Below are 19,369 nucleotides of genomic sequence, written 5' to 3'. Positions count from 1 at the left end.
AGGCAAGGGGGCTGCCCGAAGCCGGTAGCGCTCGGGCTGCTCAGCTCTTAACCAGAGCCGAAGAGTCAGGGGAGGAGCAGAGCAGCCGCGGGAGGGGAAGTGTCCGGCCGGTATTTTCCCAGACGTGTTCGGCTTTTTGGCAGTTCCCCCTGGACAGGGGTTTGATTACCAAAAAGCCGGACATGTCCGGGAAAAAACGGACGTATGGTAACCCTAAGTAAGGGTGAAGGGAGAGGGGAGAGAACACTCCCACACATCCACTAGCTTTATGCACAGAAGGGACAGGAGACCTACCCCAGACCATTACCATGCAAAAGGCCTCAGGGAGAAGGAAACAGAGGAAGAACGTTATCGGTGAGGGTACTACAATCCACTATTTACTGTTGGTGAGCTGATTTCATATTTGCTAAAAGCTGCCAGGGGCAAGAGGAAGCTGTTGCCTGGATTCTTTACTCTCCTGCAGATATTTGATTCTCCTCCTTTTCACTCCCTAACTCTGGGAATATGTATCCATACATTATCAAATAAAAGCTTGTAGGGTGTAGGCGTTAGAAAGGAACTCAGAAGTAGTTCATTTTAATGATTCAAACTGTCTGCTAAAGTTAAAGGTAATAGCAACCATGTGTCCAAGGTTTATTTTCAAGTTTTGCCAAGAGTGAGGTCTTTACTGTCAAAGACTTTGTGTATGGATATTTTATCCCATCTGCTATCAAACACTCTTTACAAGATCCTCAATGCTAAGTCCTGTAAAGTGGATGGTATGTTATGGTTTATTTTGTAATCACTTATTAAGCTGAATTCTTATAACACATTGAAAGAAAAAACAAACACCTACAGGCACTAAAATGTCTGGGTTTGTGCTAGAACAGAATATTTGCACACGAATTGTTTCTAATCCTACTAAAGTTATGCCTTGTATCTGTCCATTACTGCATATTACATAGGCTAAGAGACTAATTGTTGAAGTTTCTCCTCTTTCCCTCCCTTTCTCCTGTTTTACTGCTTCCACAGCTCTACCTTCTCCCATTACCCTTTCCCTTTTCTCCAACTCCTTTTGCCTGCTCAAATCCAAAACCACCTTCATTTCCTTTTCTGCCTCCTTCTCTCTGATAAGATGTGTCTGAGGCCTTCTCTACACTAAAGGGAAAAGCTGATTTAAGCTACGCAATTTGAGTTGCGTGAATAGCATAACTCAAATCTGCTTACCACAGGGTCCACACTACACGATGTCAACAGGAGATGCTCTCCCATCAACTCCCCTTACTCTTCTCGATCAGGTGGAGTACGGGAGTCGACAGGAGAGCAATCGGCAGTCGATTTTGCAGGTCTTCACTAGACCCCTAAATCGACCACCGATGCATCGATCGCCACAGCGTCGATCCTCCGGTAACTGTTGACAAGCCCTCAATATTGGTCATGCCTCAATAATAAGAAAAGCCAAAGAGGAGTTTGAAGAACGGCTAGCCAAAAACTCAAAAGGTAATAACAAAATGTTTTTTTAAGTACATCAGAAGCAGGAAGCCTGCTAAACAACCAGTGGGGCCCCTCGATGATCGAGATACAAAAGGAGCGCTTAAAGACGATAAAGTCATTGCAGAGAAACTAAATGGATTCTTTGCTTCAATCTTCACGGCTGAGGATGTTAGGGAGATTCCCAAACCTGAGCCGACTTTTGTAGGTGATAAATCTGAAGAACTGTCACAGATTGAAGTGTCACTAGAGGAGGTTTTGGAATTAATTGATAAACTTAACATTAACAAGTCACCGGGACCAGATGGCATTCACCCAAGAGTTCTGAAAGAACTCAAATGTGAAGTTGCGGAACTGTTAACTAAGGTTTGTCCTTTAAATCGGCTTCTGTACCCAATGACTGGAAGTTAGCTAATGTAACACCAATATTTAACAAGGGCTCTAGAGGTGATCCCAACAATTACAGACCGGTAAGTCTAACGTCGGTACTGGGCAAATTAGTCGAAACAATAGTAAAGAATAAAATTGTCAGACACGTAGAAGAACATAAATTGTTGGGCAAAAGTCAACATGGTTTCTGTAAAAGGAAATCCGGTCTTACTAATCTATTAGAGTTCTTTGAAGGGGTCAACAAACATGTGGACAAGGAGGATCCAGTAGACATAGTGTACTTAGATTTCCAGAAAGCCTTTGACAAGGTCCCTCACCAAAGACTCTTACGTAAATTAAGTTGTCCTGGGATAAAAGAAAAGGTCCTTTCATGGATTGAGAACTGGTTAAAAGACAAGTAACAAAGTGTAGGAATTAATGGTAAATTTTCAGAATGGAGAGGGATAACTAGTGGTGTTCCCCAAGGGTCAGTCCTAGGACCAATCCTATTTAACTTATTCATAAATGATCTGGAGACAGGGGTAAACAGTGAGGTGGCAAAGTTTGCAGATGATACTAAACTGCTCAAGATAGTTAAGACCAAAGCAGACTGTGAAGAACTTCAAAAAGATCTCACAAAGCTAAGTGATTGGGCAACAAAATGGCAAATGAAATTTAATGTGGATGAATGTAAAGTAATGCATATTGGAAAAAATAACCCCAACTATACATACAATATGATAGGGGCTAATTCAGCTACAACGAATCAGGAAAAAGATCTTGGTGTCATCGTGGATAGTTCTCTGAAGACGTCCACGCAGTGTGCAGAGGTGGTCAAAAAAGCAAACAGGATGTTAGGAATCATTAAAAAGGGGATGGAGAATAAGAAGGAGAATATATTATTGTCCTTATATAAATCGATGGTACGCCCCCATCTTGAATACTGTGTACAGATGTGGTCTCCTCATCTCAAAAAAGATATACGGGCACTAGAAAAGGTTCAGAGGAGGGCAACTAAAATGATTAGGGGTTTGGAAAGGGTCCCATCTGAGGAGAGATTAAAGAGGCTAGGACTTTTCAGCTTGGAAAAGAGGAGACTAAGGGGGGGGTATGATAGAGGTATATAAAATCATGAGTGAAGTGGAGAAAGTAGATAAGGAAAAGTTATTTACTTATTCCCATAATACAAGAACTAGGGGCCACCAAATGAAATTAATAGGCAGCAGGTTTAGAACAAATAAAAGGAAGTTCTTCTTCACACAGCGCACAGTCAACTTGTGGAACTCCTTACTTGAGGAGGTTGTGAAGGTTAGGACTATAACAGCGTTTAAAAGAGAACTGGATAAATTCATGGAGCTTAAGTCCATTAATGGCTATTAGCCAGGATGGGTAAGGAATGATGTCCCTAGACTCTGTTTGTCAGAGAGTGGAGATGGATGGCAGGAGAGAGATCACTTGATCATTACCTGTTAGGTTCACTCCCTCTGGGGCACCTTGCATTGGCCACTGTTGGTAGACAGGATACTAGGCTAGATGGACCTTTGGTCTGATCCAATACGGCCGTTCTTATGTAATCCCCACTGGTCCCCCTCCAACTTATGACCTGATCCCAGCCTCCAGTCTTTTCTCCTTCTTTGACTCCTCTGAAACGCCAGTTCATTCCTTATTAAAACAAAAACAACCACCAACCTGTCATTCATGATTTCTTCCATCCCTCTCTACCTGGCTCTCACAGGGTGCTGGATTTTCCTCCTCTGTCTCTGCAACCATCCTCATGTTCTCAATAGCCTCCTCCATTCCCCTATCCCTACCCAAAGTCATCCTCCTAATATTACGTTGGAGTTACCAGGCTTCTCTAATGATCCTGCCGCTGTCAATCCTCCTTCCTCATTTTTTCCTTTGGGGGTGGGGGGGACCCCCACACCAGTCCATCCACCACTCCTTTTCATCTCCCTGATCACATCACATACACAGAGTATCCATGGTCCTCTCCCACTTCAACTCCTAGCTCTCCGTTTCATCATAAACCCCAGCACTGTCCTTAGTTTCTTCAATTTCGATACCCGTGTCCCATCCGATCCCCTAGCGTCCTGCTTCTTTGCCTGACAGTGCTGGTGCTAGCCCATTGGGGGCCCTAAGCAGGAATATTTTTGCCCCACTCCACACCACATACTCACAATAGAGCTGCTTGAAGCCCTAAGCAATTGCTTAGTCTGCATATGCCTAGCTCGTACTTCCCCCTTCTGACCACCTCATCTCCAACATTACTCACATCTCTGCCACCTATTTGTTTCATATCTTTCAGTCCTTTAGTATTCACAGATTATCTTCCTGTGTGCCTCTCCCCATCCATCCTTAATCCCAGCACGCATGTGTGTACACACACACACACCCCCCTACCTGTTTTCTATGCTCTTATTCTCATGCTGCTGAGCAACTCTGGCTGAAGTTCTGAAATCCTACTGACTTCCCCACCTTTCCCACAAACTGCTCAATCTCCAAACTCAAACATGCCATCTACAATCACTGTCTGGAATGCCTTTCTTCCAATTCTGTTTTTGACCCTCGATCTGGCGTTCACTCCGTACACCACTGAAACTACTCTCACTAAAGTCTCCAACAACTTCTTCCTGGCCAACTTTCAGGGCTGTACTCTATCTTTATCCTCCTGGACCTCTCAATGGCTGTTAGTTGACCACTCTACTTCTTGAAATTCTCATCTTTATTGGCTTTTGTGGTTCTCCTCCCACCGCCCTAATCACTCTGTCAGCATCTCATTTTGGTGGGCATCCTCATCCCTGACCCCATTTCTTTGGGTGTTCCTTAAGGCTCTAATCCTTACACTAATCGTCTCATCTTTAAGTGCTCTTCACTACAAGCATGGCTTTAACTACAATTTCTATGCTTATGACTCACCATGTCCATTGCTGATGAGTGGTCTCCTTTTATCCAACCTAGCATCTCATTTGTGACATCTTAAACAGACTAAAGCCAAAACTAAACTCTAGATATCGTCTCTCTCACTTTATCACTGGACACCCCCCGCCATTCTCTCAATAACTGGGCCCCATCAGCGGGGTGTCATCTTTGACTCTGCCCTTTTACTGGAGCCACATTTAGGACATTTTTAAGTCTATGCTTTTTCTTACACAACAACTCTAAAATACAGCCTCCTTTCTGTCCATGTAACCTAAATTCTTGTCCATGTTCTAATTTCACATCCTGAATACATCTGCCTCCCATCTTCTGTCCTTCACTACTGCCACCTTGCTCCCTCCAAATCTATTTTGACTGCTGCTGGCTAGATAGTCTTTGTTTGTCACTCTGATCACATCAACCTCCCCTGTGGGTCCCTTGCCCTTCACCTCTGCATCCAGTACAAGCTTTCTGTCTTCACCTTTAAGCCCCATCATAATTTAGCATCACCCTACCTCCCTGATGTAATAAGCTATTAAGAGAACAATCCCTGCCTCGGTCCAGCTTTCACTGTTCAGTCAGCTTCTCCCTTAAACAGCTTTCTCCCATGCTGCCTCTTATGCACGCAGAAAATGCTCTGAAAAATCCAAACAGCCACTTTTGTCCTTCTTAAGAGTCCTCTGTCATAATGCCCAAGAAGAGCTACCCTGCTGATTGTGGACAAGTGATAAGCTGTGACTTTTCCTACTCCTCACCTCTACCTACAATCAAAAAAATGTAAATAGTACTTCAAACTAGTAAAGCTGTGCCATCCCTTCCAGTATTTCTTTAAAAGAAGAACAGGAGTACTTGTGGCACCTTAGAGACTAACAAATTTATTAGAGCATAGGCTTTCGTGGACTACAGCCCACTTCTTCGGATGCATAAGTGGGCTGTAGTCCACGAAAGCCTATGCTCTAATAAATTTGTTAGTCTCTAAGGTGCCACANACAGGAGTACTTGTGGCACCTTAGAGACTAACAAATTTATTAGAGCATAGGCTTTCGTGGACTACAGCCCACTTCTTCGGATGCATAAGTGGGCTGTAGTCCACGAAAGCCTATGCTCTAATAAATTTGTTAGTCTCTAAGGTGCCACAAGTACTCCTGTTCTTCTTTTTGCGGATACAGACTAATACGGCTGCTACTCTGAAACCAGTATTTCTTTACATATGTTAGATCCCCATCTCCAATCAATTTGTGTCTATAAAGTTCTTCAAGGAAGGGATTTCTCCACATTTGTGCTGGGCACTATACAACAGCTCCCTCCACCATAATATTTACTACTACAAATAAACAAACAAAGAGTGGGAAACAGCATTTTCATCTGTTTTCTCTTTACAGGTTAAATTCAAAATATTTTAAGCCATTCACCCCAACCTGTTGAGAAGGAAGATGAACACAGAGCTAGATGTTTTAGAGACCCATATAGTATAAAATGTCCATTTCACTGCAAAAAGCTCTGTGCCAAACACTAGGACAGAAATGGAGTTGGTGGTTTTGTTTTACAACTTTAACTGAGGAGTCCCTACTGTAACTCAGTACCAGTCTTGGTTTTGCTTCTGATAAACTGGAGGTATATTTAGCCATCAAATCACAGTGAAGTTAAACTAAAATTAGTATGTTATGAAGGCCAGGAAAATAGGCTTACTCAATCCAGTTGTGGTTTTACAAATAGAAAGGAAAGAGTAAAGACATGCTACTTTATGTTTATATTCTAAAAGGTCTTTTATAGGGTTAACTATTGTGCAGTTTGCAGTCTTCTTGGCGTTAAAAAGCCTGTGGTAACAATGAATCTAACCCACTAGCTTCTTTGTGGTCCCTTTTTTCATTTGGCCATCAATTGTAGATCAACACTTCCACTCATTAACGTGGCCACTCACTCAATCTTCTCCTCACTAAATACAGTTCCTTCTGGGATCTTTCAAATTAAGAAGTTCCCCCTCTGACCATTCCCTTACCACACACATCACCACTGACCTCACACTTTATAGACAAGTAGTTATGAAAGGTCCAACATTCCACTACTTTTCTCTCCAACTCCCATCCTGCTAATGAACCAGCCTTGGTTCACTCCTAAATCCCTCCGTTCCTGCCCCCATGCCAATAAAATAAAATACTACTGCCAAGACAGGCAGTGAACACTGCAAAGTAACAGTTTTACCTGACAGGTTTCAGTTATCAAAATAGTTTTTTGTATACCGAATTTTTAAATAGCACTAACCAAACTACCCTCTGCTTGCCTTACATGATCAGGCTAACCAAGCCAACTGTTAACTCCTGCTTCCCATTTCCAGTCACTGACCTCCATATCTGTCTAAGTGGCACATTCAGCTAAAGTACCCTCAGCTGAACGCATGAGTTTAATACTGATCAGTACAGTATCATTGGACATATGATGCCCTGCCATACACAAAAGCTTCATTGTACATTTTGTATTTCCCATATCCCTCTGTATCAACAAGCACAGGAGTGAAAGTGATGCCTCAAGCTTCTATATATAACATAGCTACACCAAGTCCAGACACTGATCCAAAACATAATGGATTTGATACTCTATCCCCAAGACACTAATTATAGTCAGTCTGTGAGATTTCAGTTTACAAGCCAAATCAATGGAAGAAATGAAACTAATTTTTGCAACAACATAGTCAACTGGCCCACTAGTTATTGGTCAAAACACAATCAGCTTTTATTCTAAAATATTAAGATTCAAATTTTACTTAATTAAGTAGTACATTACACAAAATATTGTGTATCTCCAAGTTTCCCTAATTCTGAACTTGTCTGAACTGTGGATTCAGCAGAATGTCTTAAGTATGGAGATCTGCTATGTTTAGTTTAGCTTCTTTCTAGTAATCTATGCCAATTTTGTAAAAAAACAACATTAATTTATGTTTTAACTAACCCACTTTCTCACCCTCCGAGATCGATGCATTATGTCCCTTAGATATGCGAAAGGAGGTAAGTACTATATTTCAACTACTACTTTATAAGTAATCAATAACTTACTGTAATATTTGTAATAAACCTTCAATGACTATCATCTTTTCTAAAAAAATTTCCAGGAAGAGTATTTGTAGACATATGTCGAATAAAGATTGGTTCTCTAATGAATTATTAACATGTCATTTCTTCCACCATCATTTCTGTCCAAACTGCAGGTTAATGACAAAGGTGTCTGAAGTTCTAAAGTCATAAAATTGCAAAATAAGCTAAAACCCACACTATTTGCATTTATACTTCATACTAATGTAATATAAGTCAAGTTACTTATTGCTGAATATGGATTGATGCTATATGAATTGTAGACTGGTCAAACTATCAGGCCTAAATCTAGAGATTAACTAAATAGTAATAAAACCTACAGCTGCTACTGACAAGGATAAGCTATGAGCTGCTTTTATTTGCTGAACATAGCAGCAGCATGAACTATACCCACAGTACATGACCAATCATTTATATGTAGGTGAAAAACAGACAACAGTTACTTCAAGATAAATAGGAAATATTAATTTAACTGTTTCAAAACACCAGGAACCAAATACCCAAGTTCTAACCTTGACAACCAGAGTTAATATTTAAAAATATGGACGACACAACCAATACCAATTGCTCCAAATACAAGTTTTAAATAAAAATATCAAAATAGTTAGAACATGTGTAAACCAATTCATTCTGATCTGTAGTGGATTATAATCCCATTATTTTTCAGGTTTTATAAAACAATTTTGCCAATTATTGAAATGCTTACATGTTCTCTATTTCATTAGTCAATATAAATTATAGACATTGTAGTCAGCTGTATATGCAGTATTCAATTGGTGCACTGTATTCGCATAACTACTGGTGCTGTCAGTAACCACCTAGCAGTTCAACTTGGCATATGTATGAGTTTCTTGTTTCTTAGAATTCACAAAGCTATGCAAGATTTGATTTTTCCAGCCACGAAAGCGATCATTTGAATGCAATTAACTATTGGCCACCAACAACAACAAAAAGGAAGCAGAGACAATAAAGATATATTAATGCCTATTTCTGTGATATTTCATTCTATATGCCATTCCCCCCCACTCTCAACATATTTTCATTCAATTCCTGAACGTATTAGAGGTCTGACACCAATTAACAATGAAAGATGACTTATGTAAATAGGCAGGTTGTTAAATAAAGCAGGACAAGAGGTAAATCACCTGAATTTTTAGCACATTAATTCAGTAAATGAGCTTCTGATTTATCTGATCAGCTAGCTCTACTAGTACGAATTTAAACTTACTGACAGGTTCTACTGCATCCTTCCAATTAATGTCAGACTCTCTCAGCCATTGCCCATGCATTTCCAATACAAAAATTTCCAGCTATTTCAAAGACTGTCAAGTGCACTGACTTGCAACAAGAAGTAGAGGGCCTTAGTAAAAAAAAAATTAAGCTCTTCTTTTAAAAGTGTGTGATGGTGCAGATCACTTCACAATTATTTCCTGGAAATATACTTTAAATGCAGTTAAATGTGATTATCCTCTGCCACAGTATGTGCTTCAGACTTTATGTACTCAAATTTTCAAAAAAAGAGGTATGTTTTTAAGTTAGTGTATAGAAAGTCTACATTAAGGGAGACTAAAGTACATTGAATTGCAAAGTTAAAAGGCGTGCAAAAGGCTTTTCTATCAGTTCTAACAATCATAAAGCAATTCTCTACACTTTAGTTACTATTAGCAGCTACATTCATCTGATGTGTTCATACAATTTGTGAAATTAAATAAGAGTAAAATTATTTAAAGTTGGTGACTACTATTACAAATCTTCCAGGCACTGGGACTTTAACAATTCAACCAATAAAACCAAAGCCTATACGAGTATGGCTACATAATCTCAAAAAAGATGTGGTGATGCAGCATGAGAACATCACGTAAATCATGTTAATTGGCATATTGCTAGAAGGAGGATACAAGCCTGCATTATGCAGCACCAGCAGACATCTCCAGTGATCCAGGTCAATGATGGTTATGAAGCCATGTCAAGCAATAGATACACGTCCAATAAAGAGAGAAAAACATTTAAATGCACAGATAGTATTAGACAGCAAACCAAGAGGAAAAAATGAAGGTTCACAGAGAGACTTCCCTGAACAATGAGAGCAGTTATTGCACAGTACTCAAGTATTTGCATGCTGTCAGGCTGACTGCATTCCAGACAATCAGAATTCACATTTAATCTGTACCCTTTGTTATGCATAGAAGATTTTTTTGAGTCTTACAACAAATTCCTTACATAGACAGCATATTCATAATCTGAAGACTTGAATTCATTATTATCTACTGCCAATTCTTCAGGCAGTCAAACTTTTCCCCCAAGCATATCTTCTAAAAGAAAAAAAGTTTGAATACCAGCTACTTCTCCAATTTATCATAAATTTTCATCAGTATTTTGAGACACTGTTTTAACCATCAAGAATTGTTGTTGCATAACAACTAGACCAGCTAGGTAGATTACATTCCAACACTAACCCACTATGTAGAATCATTTTCTAAAATGGATTATCCTTCACACCTGTAGCCAGTTTCACTGCTATATTTGATTATCTGTTTAGAATGTGGTTTTTTTTTTTTTTTTGGCACTATACAATTAAAAACCTCTATACATGTTTCACTTTATCAGGTTATATACATGGAAAAACAGGAAACAACAAATAAAAAGTCACTGAATTTCAAGGAAAATCAGTTTATCCAGCCCTCTGACTTTTCAATAGCTTCTTAATTTCCGCCCACCCCAGAAAAAAGCCACACATTTAGCTTTTAATTGCTCATTTCTGAAAGTCAGACTGCAGAGAAAAAAAAAAAAAAAAAAAAAAAAAGAATCAGCTGCTGGCACGACAGCTGGCTATAGTTCAAGAATTGCTACATACCAAAACATCTGATCATATGCAGAGCTGGTATCATTTTCTTAAACAGAATTTGAGAGAGATGGCAAGTTTTTAAAATGAAAATTGTTTTCTTAAAATTCTTAGAAAAAACAAGCTTGGGAAACATCAATGCAAGTGTCAGGTTCTGCTTATCAAATCTCAGAGTACGAAGTCTGTTTGCATGGCAATGATTCTTCAAGAAGGGAAGAAGTAGAAAAGAATAATTATAAGTAAACTGTTGAATGCTAAGCTATAATAAATGTTAAATATTTTCATCAGGTGAATCCAAATAAAATATATTTCTATAAAACTGATTTATGCATTTTTAAATTATGTTCAATGGAAATATGTTACACACAAACTGTAATTGAATAAAGAGTTTTTGTTTAAAATAAAGTATTAGAACTTTGTCTTTAATAGGACGGTGTCACTACTTTTGTGTAAAGACACACATACTACCATTAATATTTACGTTATAAATAAACAGTAAGCTTTATTTCAGGGCAAAGTTTCTGTCACTTCAAAAAGTGACTTGAAAAATAATTGGTTTCAAATAATTGACCTATCAAAAGAAAAAAGATGTAGTATTCCACATTTAATATTCCACTGTTGCAAAGTGGTACACATCAACGCTTTCACAAGAAATAATTCAAGGTTAACAGTACATGTTAAAAAATGTGTACACAGAGAGAGAGAGAGAGAGAGAGAGAGAAACAGCTCCTTTGTTCCCTAATCAGGGACTCACATTCCAAATCTAACAAGGAAACTGGAACATTCAGATTTTTCTCCCCTTGAGGCAAGATATATCTTTAAAAATTATTTAATTGGTTTGTGGTTTTGTACACAAAAGTATTGGCCACTACTACTTAACTTGGGTTAGAACCCAAGTCACCGAAGGTATTTTCAATTTAAATGTTCAGTTGCAGGAAATTAGGGCAGTGAGAGTTAATTAACGATAGTAGATGTTGAGATTAAATAAGTTAAAGCTTTGTAAAAACTGTTAAAACAAATTGACATCACATGTCAAAATATACAAGGTAAATATCCTGAAATCAACAGATCATACCTGTTTTTACTATTTGTTTGCTAGCCCATTTGTAACAAGCCTAATTCAAAAATATAAATTACTCAATTTTTACTCTTATAGTTCTCAAGCAGCATTTTTCCTTATTTGCCTATCTGTACATTTCGATCATCAGATATGGAAATATTTTTTTCACCCATTTGTATGCGTACAGTGAAATAAATCAATGTTTACTGACAAAAATCTAATCTTCCAAACTTAATTGTAGTCTTTGCGCTAAACAAAAAAAACAAAAACAAAGTCAGACACCACATGTGTCTGTATCACAGTGCTGCATTAAACAAGTTATAGATGACCTCCTTTAATCATACATTCCTAACCAAAATTCCAACATCAGGCTTACTGCTAGAGAAACCCTGCTTGCATCTGCCAGCATGTCAGCAGAGAAATATGTCCCATTTAAAGACAGTAGCAGATAGTTTAACATGTTCTTCCCTTCCCTTTTTCCCCCTGGCCACAAAAAAGTCACTACATATACCAGGACAATGTTAGAACTTTATCAAAAAGAGTTAGTGAAATATAAGCATTTTCTTCCATACTAAGGAGAGTCTTACTTGAGTCAATTCATTCACAGTTACTTAAGTTTAGTTTATCTAAAAGTCTCTTAAAGGAACTATGGATTTCAAAAAATAGTCAACTTTGTTTAAATGAAGAGTCTCATGTCTGCAGAGGGAAGCATTTAAATTCATAGCACAAAGTTTGTTTGGCAACTTTATTAAAAATACATTCAACGTGGCCTCTCTCATCAATTATAAAGGTGTTCAACACCATATAGTTGAAATTCAAACAATTAAAGTTGGAAACCAGAGCAATGACATTTGCCTAACTGGCTCTATAATTTAATTGGCTCTATATACATGGGGAACAAAAATTTAATAATGGTCTTTTCAATCTAGCAGACAAAGGTATAACAAGATCCAATAGGTGGAAGCTGAAGCTAAAAATTTCAGACTGGAAATAAAATACACAGCTTTTTAACAATGAGGGTAATTAGTTCTTGGTACAACTTACCAGGGGGTATTGTGGATTCTCCATCACTGGCAATTTTTAAATCAAGACTAGATTTTATTTTATTTTAAAGATATGCTCTAGTTCAAATAGGAATAAATTCGGAGAAGTCCTATAGCCGGTGTTATACAGGAGGCTGAACTAGATGGCCACAGTAGTCCCTTCTGGCCTTAGAATCTATGAATTTTAAATTGTGTTTTTGAAAAGTTGTCCAAAAGTAGAAAATTAGCAAAGATTCTAATCCATTAGATCCATAAAAGCACCTGAAAGTTGTTGGCTACAATTATATTTAACCACAATTCTACAGAAAAAAAGTGACTCATGTCGTCTCATGAAGCATTCCATTCCAGGTGAAAAAACTGTGACTCCTGTTTTTGAGAACAGTTACTAAACTTGGGCTCAGGTTTGTAGTTTTTTTTAATTAAGCTTTAGTAATAAAATAAATGATCATAGAAACATCTGAGTCAGAAGAAAAACATTTCTTCTCAGTATGAGAAAGACAAAAACAAAAAAGCAGACCTTTTAAAGTTAATTTAAGAATCCAAATAAAGAAATATATACAGAGCCCCAAAGGTTATTTTACACTGAAGAAAACCAAAGTAAAGTTTCTCTGGAGAGAATTAGTAACATTTCTCCAACAGCATTTCACTAGGTTTCACTGTCTAAAACCCAACATTATGCAGTGAAGAGATACTGCTTGAAATAACCCTCTTCAAAAGAAAAATAAGCTGGGTTGCTGGCTTACAATATCAACATTAAACAAATCTTAGAAATGTGATAAGCATCAATCACTTAATCCTTCACATTTCTTCTTCTTCAGGAAGTTCTTCCCTTCAGCTCATCCCCCTGCCATTCATATCTAGAAGTAATACCTATATATTACTTCCGTGATTATGATGTTGAGTGTTGCTGTGGAAATTATTGTAATGTCTTAAACAGAGACCAGTGTGAGCAAACCATGGTCTATACAGTGCAGACATACAACTGACCTTAGATTAAAACAAATTTACATTTCACCATCTATATTTTCCCCTCGTTTTTGGCATGTCTTTCAGATTGGCCAAGCGAAAACTTGTTTTCTAGGCAGTCAGTCAATTTGCCTTCCAAATTTTAATATACTTTGAAAATGTTGTAATGTTTGGATTGCAAACACTGCTGGGCAATATTTAGTGATTTAAAATGGTTTAAAGAGAAAATGTTTCACTTCTCCTAGGTTTTGTTTTTAAGCCACCCCCTCTCCCCCAAGCTCTTATCGATGGTCTCTCAGACCCTCTCCCAGTCTTAATCCAAGTATGATTTTTAAACTGACAGCTTCCCCCCCCGCCCAAGAAAATCCCTTTGAAACAAGTTATGCTTATTAATTAAATTAATTACATTAGAATAAATTAAGTTAGCTTTTAAATACACTAATAGACACTCAAGATTTCTGCTTGAAAAACAGTTTACAAAATACATAATTTTGTGCAAAGTAGTCCTTTACAATACAGATGTGAGACAAAGAGCTGCAAATATAGAGTTTTTTCATAAAAAGGCACCTATTGAAAAGTAGTTTTAATAGATTGAATGCTTCTAAAATTTTATATATATATATATATATATATATATATATATTTGCAGCTCTTTGTCTCACATCTGTATTGTAAAGGACTACTTTGCACAAAATTATGTATTTTGTAAACTGCATAAAGATTTCTGCTTGAAAAAATCCTGAGTGTATATTAAGTTAGCTTTTAAATACACTAATATATATATATATATATATATATATATATATATATATATATATATATTTGCAGCTCTTTGTCTCACATCTGTATTGTAAAGGACTACTTTGCACAAAATTATGTATTTTGTAAACTGCATAAAGATTTCTGCTTGAAAAAATCCTGAGTGTATATTAAGTTAGCTTTTAAATACACTAATATATATATATATATATATATATGAGAGAGAGAAAGAGAGCTTGAAAACAAGTTGCCATAGTAATAAGTTTCCTTCAGCTTAATGTTTCTCCAGTGTATTGACTGAAAATGTAAAATTCAGAAGCAAATATTTTCATTTAACTAGCACTGAAGTAAAATTGATATGGCTTGCTTAGCAAATCTCCAACCTGTTTGTATTAATACTAGTGTTGCAAGTACGACAATTAGATCTGATATGCAATAAAATGTGGTTTGTCCAATAATTGTGCTTTGGGCAAGCACAACTGTAAAAATGTACAAAGTTTCTATTACTCATACTGCACAGAAAGTACGTTCACAGTTACACTGTCACTAAAACCACACTTATATAAGAGCAGTATTAGGATACATAGTCTGCTACATTGCATGAAGCCAACTCCATTCTCCAGCCAATATAATTCATTGCAGTGGAGTTGCTTGTGCTCTTACATCTTTTTGCTCTGGAAGGCACATTTCAAATCAAAACCCTTACCAGCTCTGACACATGTTCCCAAATTACACAAGTACTTGGAGGATACTCTGCCATCTAAAAGTTATACTGCTATGCCCTCCAAAACAAAAACTCCACCCCAGTCAGAACAATTGACATTGTGTTTCAAAGTACTGGTACTGATACAGTGCTACTTTTGAATGGCTTCCCCCAAAGACTTATATTTTCAACAGTTTGTATAGCATTTGTTTGAACTGTGCTTAAGTGTTCCAGGAGCAGTAGTCAAAAGTTAAATTGTATTTATGTATATTTTCTTTCTTCACGTTGACCCTTGCCAACATTGCTAAATGCCCCTCCCCTTTTGAAGCTATACAAAAAAGTTACTTCCCCCCTTTCACAACTACTCACTGAGGCCTCTTCTACTGCTGAAAGCAAGCAAAGCAAAGCCCATGCTGGGTGTCTGTCTCCTAGAGAAGATTGCATCTTTTATTTATCGCCCCTTGGCTTTATTTTCACAGTGAATTCCTGGCTTAAATGTAATCAGCCAAGAAACCCTCCCTATGTGCACTCCTGTCATTCCTCATCGCCTGCAAGCAGAATCAAGCACAGGCAAGAGAAAAAAGAAAAAAAAAATTCTCAGCATTGCCAACCAAACCAAAATGAGACTGAATTCTGGTTTTGCCACAAGTGCGGAACCACAGATGTCCCTCAGTCCTCTGGAAAGAAACAGAAAACCAAAAGTAAGATGAAACTTAACTAGATTTTTGTAAAAAAATGTCTCAACGCTGAACCCCACTCTAGGCAGAAGGGAAGGAAGGGCACTGAGCCTAGAGAAAAAGCAACAGAGTCTGCTTTTGGAAAATACATGACCATGCAGACATCACATTTGTAGATTGTATTCGAATTCAAATGAATCACAGACAAGATTAAAACAACTGAGTTCTCTCCAAGGATGGCAGTGAGGCAAAATTACATGAGAACCAAAATTATGCAACAGATCTTAAAATCTATTGGGCCTTTGGGCCCAGAAACTCTACACCCTCAAATCTTTAAAAACAAGGCATAAATAAAAGGAAAAACTGATCCATTTTTGTTTTAAGTGCTTTGGAAGAAGGGGAAGAGAAGAGAGAGAGTTGTGAACTATCCTGCTGTTGGTTTCAGTCCATTTAAAAATGTCATCACGTCCATGCTCAAAAACTGATAGCTTGACAGGGAAGAGAAAAGCTCAGGCTTAAACTGCATATTGGGGAAGATTATGCAAGTCTGTTTGAGGGAAAATGGAATCGTGCAGCTTTAAGTCATCAGTCCTTCTTTCCCTTTGTCAAATCTTCACTATTTTGCAGGCAGTGAAAAGAAATAAAGAGCCTCTTTTGTTTGGCTTCCCCTTTTCGGAGGCTGGCAGAAAACTGAAAAGGACACAAATAAACATGAAAATGAGAACAAAGTGCCAGATCTTCCTCCTCCTCCTCCACCACAGGGAATTGCCTCACAGCGATTCGAGATGCGCAACTGGCAAATACACTCAGCTAAACACTACAAAACGAAAGCTCCAGATCCAGCACAAGAGAACCTCACCCTGCACGGAAGTTTTATTAGGGAAATTATAACCCATCTGCCCATTCTGTCACATGGCAGCGGGGCCTGGATTGCTAGGTCTGTAAAGCCTCCCCCACCACCATCAGAAACCAGGAGGTGGTTCATCCTCTCCCCATCAGAGCAAGCCAGGCAGTGCAGGAGATGGGAAATTTACAGCCTTCCCTTGGTGTGTCCAAGACCCACAGGAAAATGTGAGCCGGCCATGTAGCTCCTCCAGCACTCTTATTGATGGGACTAACCCCTCCCTCCCCCACAACAGAGGAGCTCCTCTTCCTCCTCCCTTCAGAGGGAGGACGGACCCACCCCCGAGCCTTTTAAACTAACTAGGAAAGGAGGAGTTAAATAGAGAGAGATCTATCTCCTGGAGAGGGTGAAGAGCAGCAGCAGGCGGCAGCAGCGGAGGTGGGGGGGGGGGGAGTATTGTTCCAGGAGAAGCAAGAACAGCACTTCCCCCTTTTGCTGTTGTCATGAAGCGAGGAACAGCTACATCCCAAAGCAACTGGCAGCACCCCATGTACCGCCGCCTCCATACACAGCAGCTCCCCCTCCTCCCAGCCATCGCTCAGCTTCTCCCCTCCCCCTTCAGTCCTGGCAGCCCGAGCTGGATCTGCTATCTGGCAGCTTTGCCATCCAGCCACCCCCCATCCCGCAAAGCCAACCGTGGGGTGATTCAAAGGCAGCCCCAGGCTTAGGTTGCAATATCTGCCGCAGCTCGCAACCCGCCCGTGCGTCGCTGCCGCTGCCCCCCTGCAAGTGCCTTTGTTCAGCGACCCGAACCTCTCCGCGCAAATTCGCTCCTGGGGTTTGTAGGTAACAGATCCTGCCCCTCCCTCCCCCCACGGGGGCTTCTTCTGCTGATTCATTTCCTCGCCCTCCCCGGTCTGTGGGGCAGAGGCGGCGGGTTTGGCATCTCCTCTATTGTGGCCCAGGGTATGACGATGGCCCGGATTAGTGGGGGTGGGAGGGGACAAAGTGAGGTGGGACCGCACGGCCGGGATTACGGGGGGAGTGGGGACTGGCGGGGGGAGGAGTGTGAAGAGAGTTAAAGGGACGGGACGGGAAGCGTTTGATTAGCCGGGGGCTGAGAGTAAACAGGCGTTGTGTGGGGGCGTGAGGGGGAGAGAGGGCAGATTTGAAGGGCAGTTGGTAGGCGGACAGAAGCAGTGTGTAACCTGGCCTTGGATGCCGAGGAGAGACGTGAAGGAGCCATATAATCCGGCTGCGAGGGGGAGGGGACGGGAAAGGAAATTGCAAGGCCTGGATCCCTGGCTGGAAGCGAAGGGGGAGAGGAAGGGGGTCGCTGGGGGCACGGAGGGACCGGAGGGCTGCAGGGCCCGTGCTCTGGGGGGCGGAGGCGGCAGCTGCCCAGATGAGGTGAGAGGAGAGCAGAGGTGACGGGCTGGCCGCGGGGTCAGGGCGCTCGGCGAGGGCAGAAGCGGCGCTGTGGCCTGGGCAGGGATTACAGGTGGGTGACAGGCTGGCGAAGGGCCCGGAGAGCCCCGCTGGCCGGATTACAGCGGTGCGGGAGAGGGGCCGCAGCCCGGATTACGGGGGCGCGGGGCTCCGGATGGCCGGCCCGGCTCCCGGTGAGTGACTCACCGACTTGCAGGACGTTATCGACGCAGCCGCCGTCGAGCAGAGCGATGCCCCTACGGAAGGGCAGGCGGTTCTCGTCGGCGGCGGCGTCCGCGGCCCCGCCGGGCGCGGTGCTGGCAGCGGCCCCCCCGGGGGCGGCGGGGTCCTCGGCGCCGGTGTTGAAGGAGGAGTACATGCAGATCTCCCTCTCGCTGCGGGGGAAAGACCAGTACACGATCCTGCGCTGCACCGGCTCCGGAATCCGCTCGAACCGCTCCTCCACCCGCTGAAAGGGCCACTTCTCCGCCACCTTGCGAGCCGCGATGTCCAGCAGGGACTCGGGGCTCTGAGTCTTGCCGAGCGGCAGCAGCCCCAGGGCGGCAGCGGCGGCGGCCGCGGAGGAGGGTCCGGCACAGAGCACCCCGCTGCCGGGTCCGCCGCCGCCCGCCCGCTGGCCCGGCCTGCACCCTGAGCCGTAGCCAGGTCTGCAGCAGAGGCGCTTAGCGGGGGGAGGGAGCTGACCGCGCTCCGCCATGATCGCGCCGCTTCTAAGCAGACAGCGGAAGTAGCTGTACCCTATAAACGGCACCAGGAAGAGAGCGACCGACAGCCGAATGGCGGCCCCGCCCATCGCCGCCATGTATGGGCAAGGGGGCGGTGCCTGCTGCCTCGCCCACGGCAGGGGCGGAGCTATGCAAATCAGCGCCTACAAACATAAATAGAACGGGCCCGGCCCGGCAGCCGTGTGCTCGGCTCACTAGCAGTGGGGGTGGGGACTGCAACTGGGCGGAGCTTCCTCTGGAGATGTCATATACTCGCAAGCCTGGGCGCGCCCTTCGGGTGTGCGCGTGGTGGGAAAAGGGGGTGGGGCAGGCGCCACCGCCTTCTGACACCATCTAGGGAAAGGAATGTGGGGGCGGGGCCGTCGCGGCCTCAACCTGGTCACCACCGCTGGGAAAGCCGAGGGGAGCGAGAAGGACGGTGGAGGAGCGGCACTGAGCGCAGCAGAGAAATACGGTAATG

General features: G+C 41.4%; 1 protein-coding gene across 1 annotated transcript in view; it reads right to left on the bottom strand.

The window, feature by feature from the left end:
- The window catches only part of ZSWIM6 (zinc finger SWIM-type containing 6), a 167,701-nt gene extending 148,820 nt beyond the window's left edge, over nucleotides 1-18,881 (bottom strand). Inside the window, exon 1 of the mRNA XM_034773051.1 lies at nucleotides 18,371-18,881. Coding sequence (XP_034628942.1) covers nucleotides 18,371-18,881 — 511 coding nt within the window. The remainder of the gene's footprint in view (nucleotides 1-18,370) is intronic.
- Nucleotides 18,882-19,369: the final 488 nt, after the last annotated feature.

The sequence above is a fragment of the Trachemys scripta genome, chromosome 6, assembly GCF_013100865.1.
Source record: "Trachemys scripta elegans isolate TJP31775 chromosome 6, CAS_Tse_1.0, whole genome shotgun sequence".
Lineage (NCBI taxonomy): Eukaryota > Metazoa > Chordata > Testudines > Emydidae > Trachemys > Trachemys scripta.
Note: the sequence above shows the minus strand (reverse complement) of the source record. Positions and strands in the feature narration are given on the sequence as shown.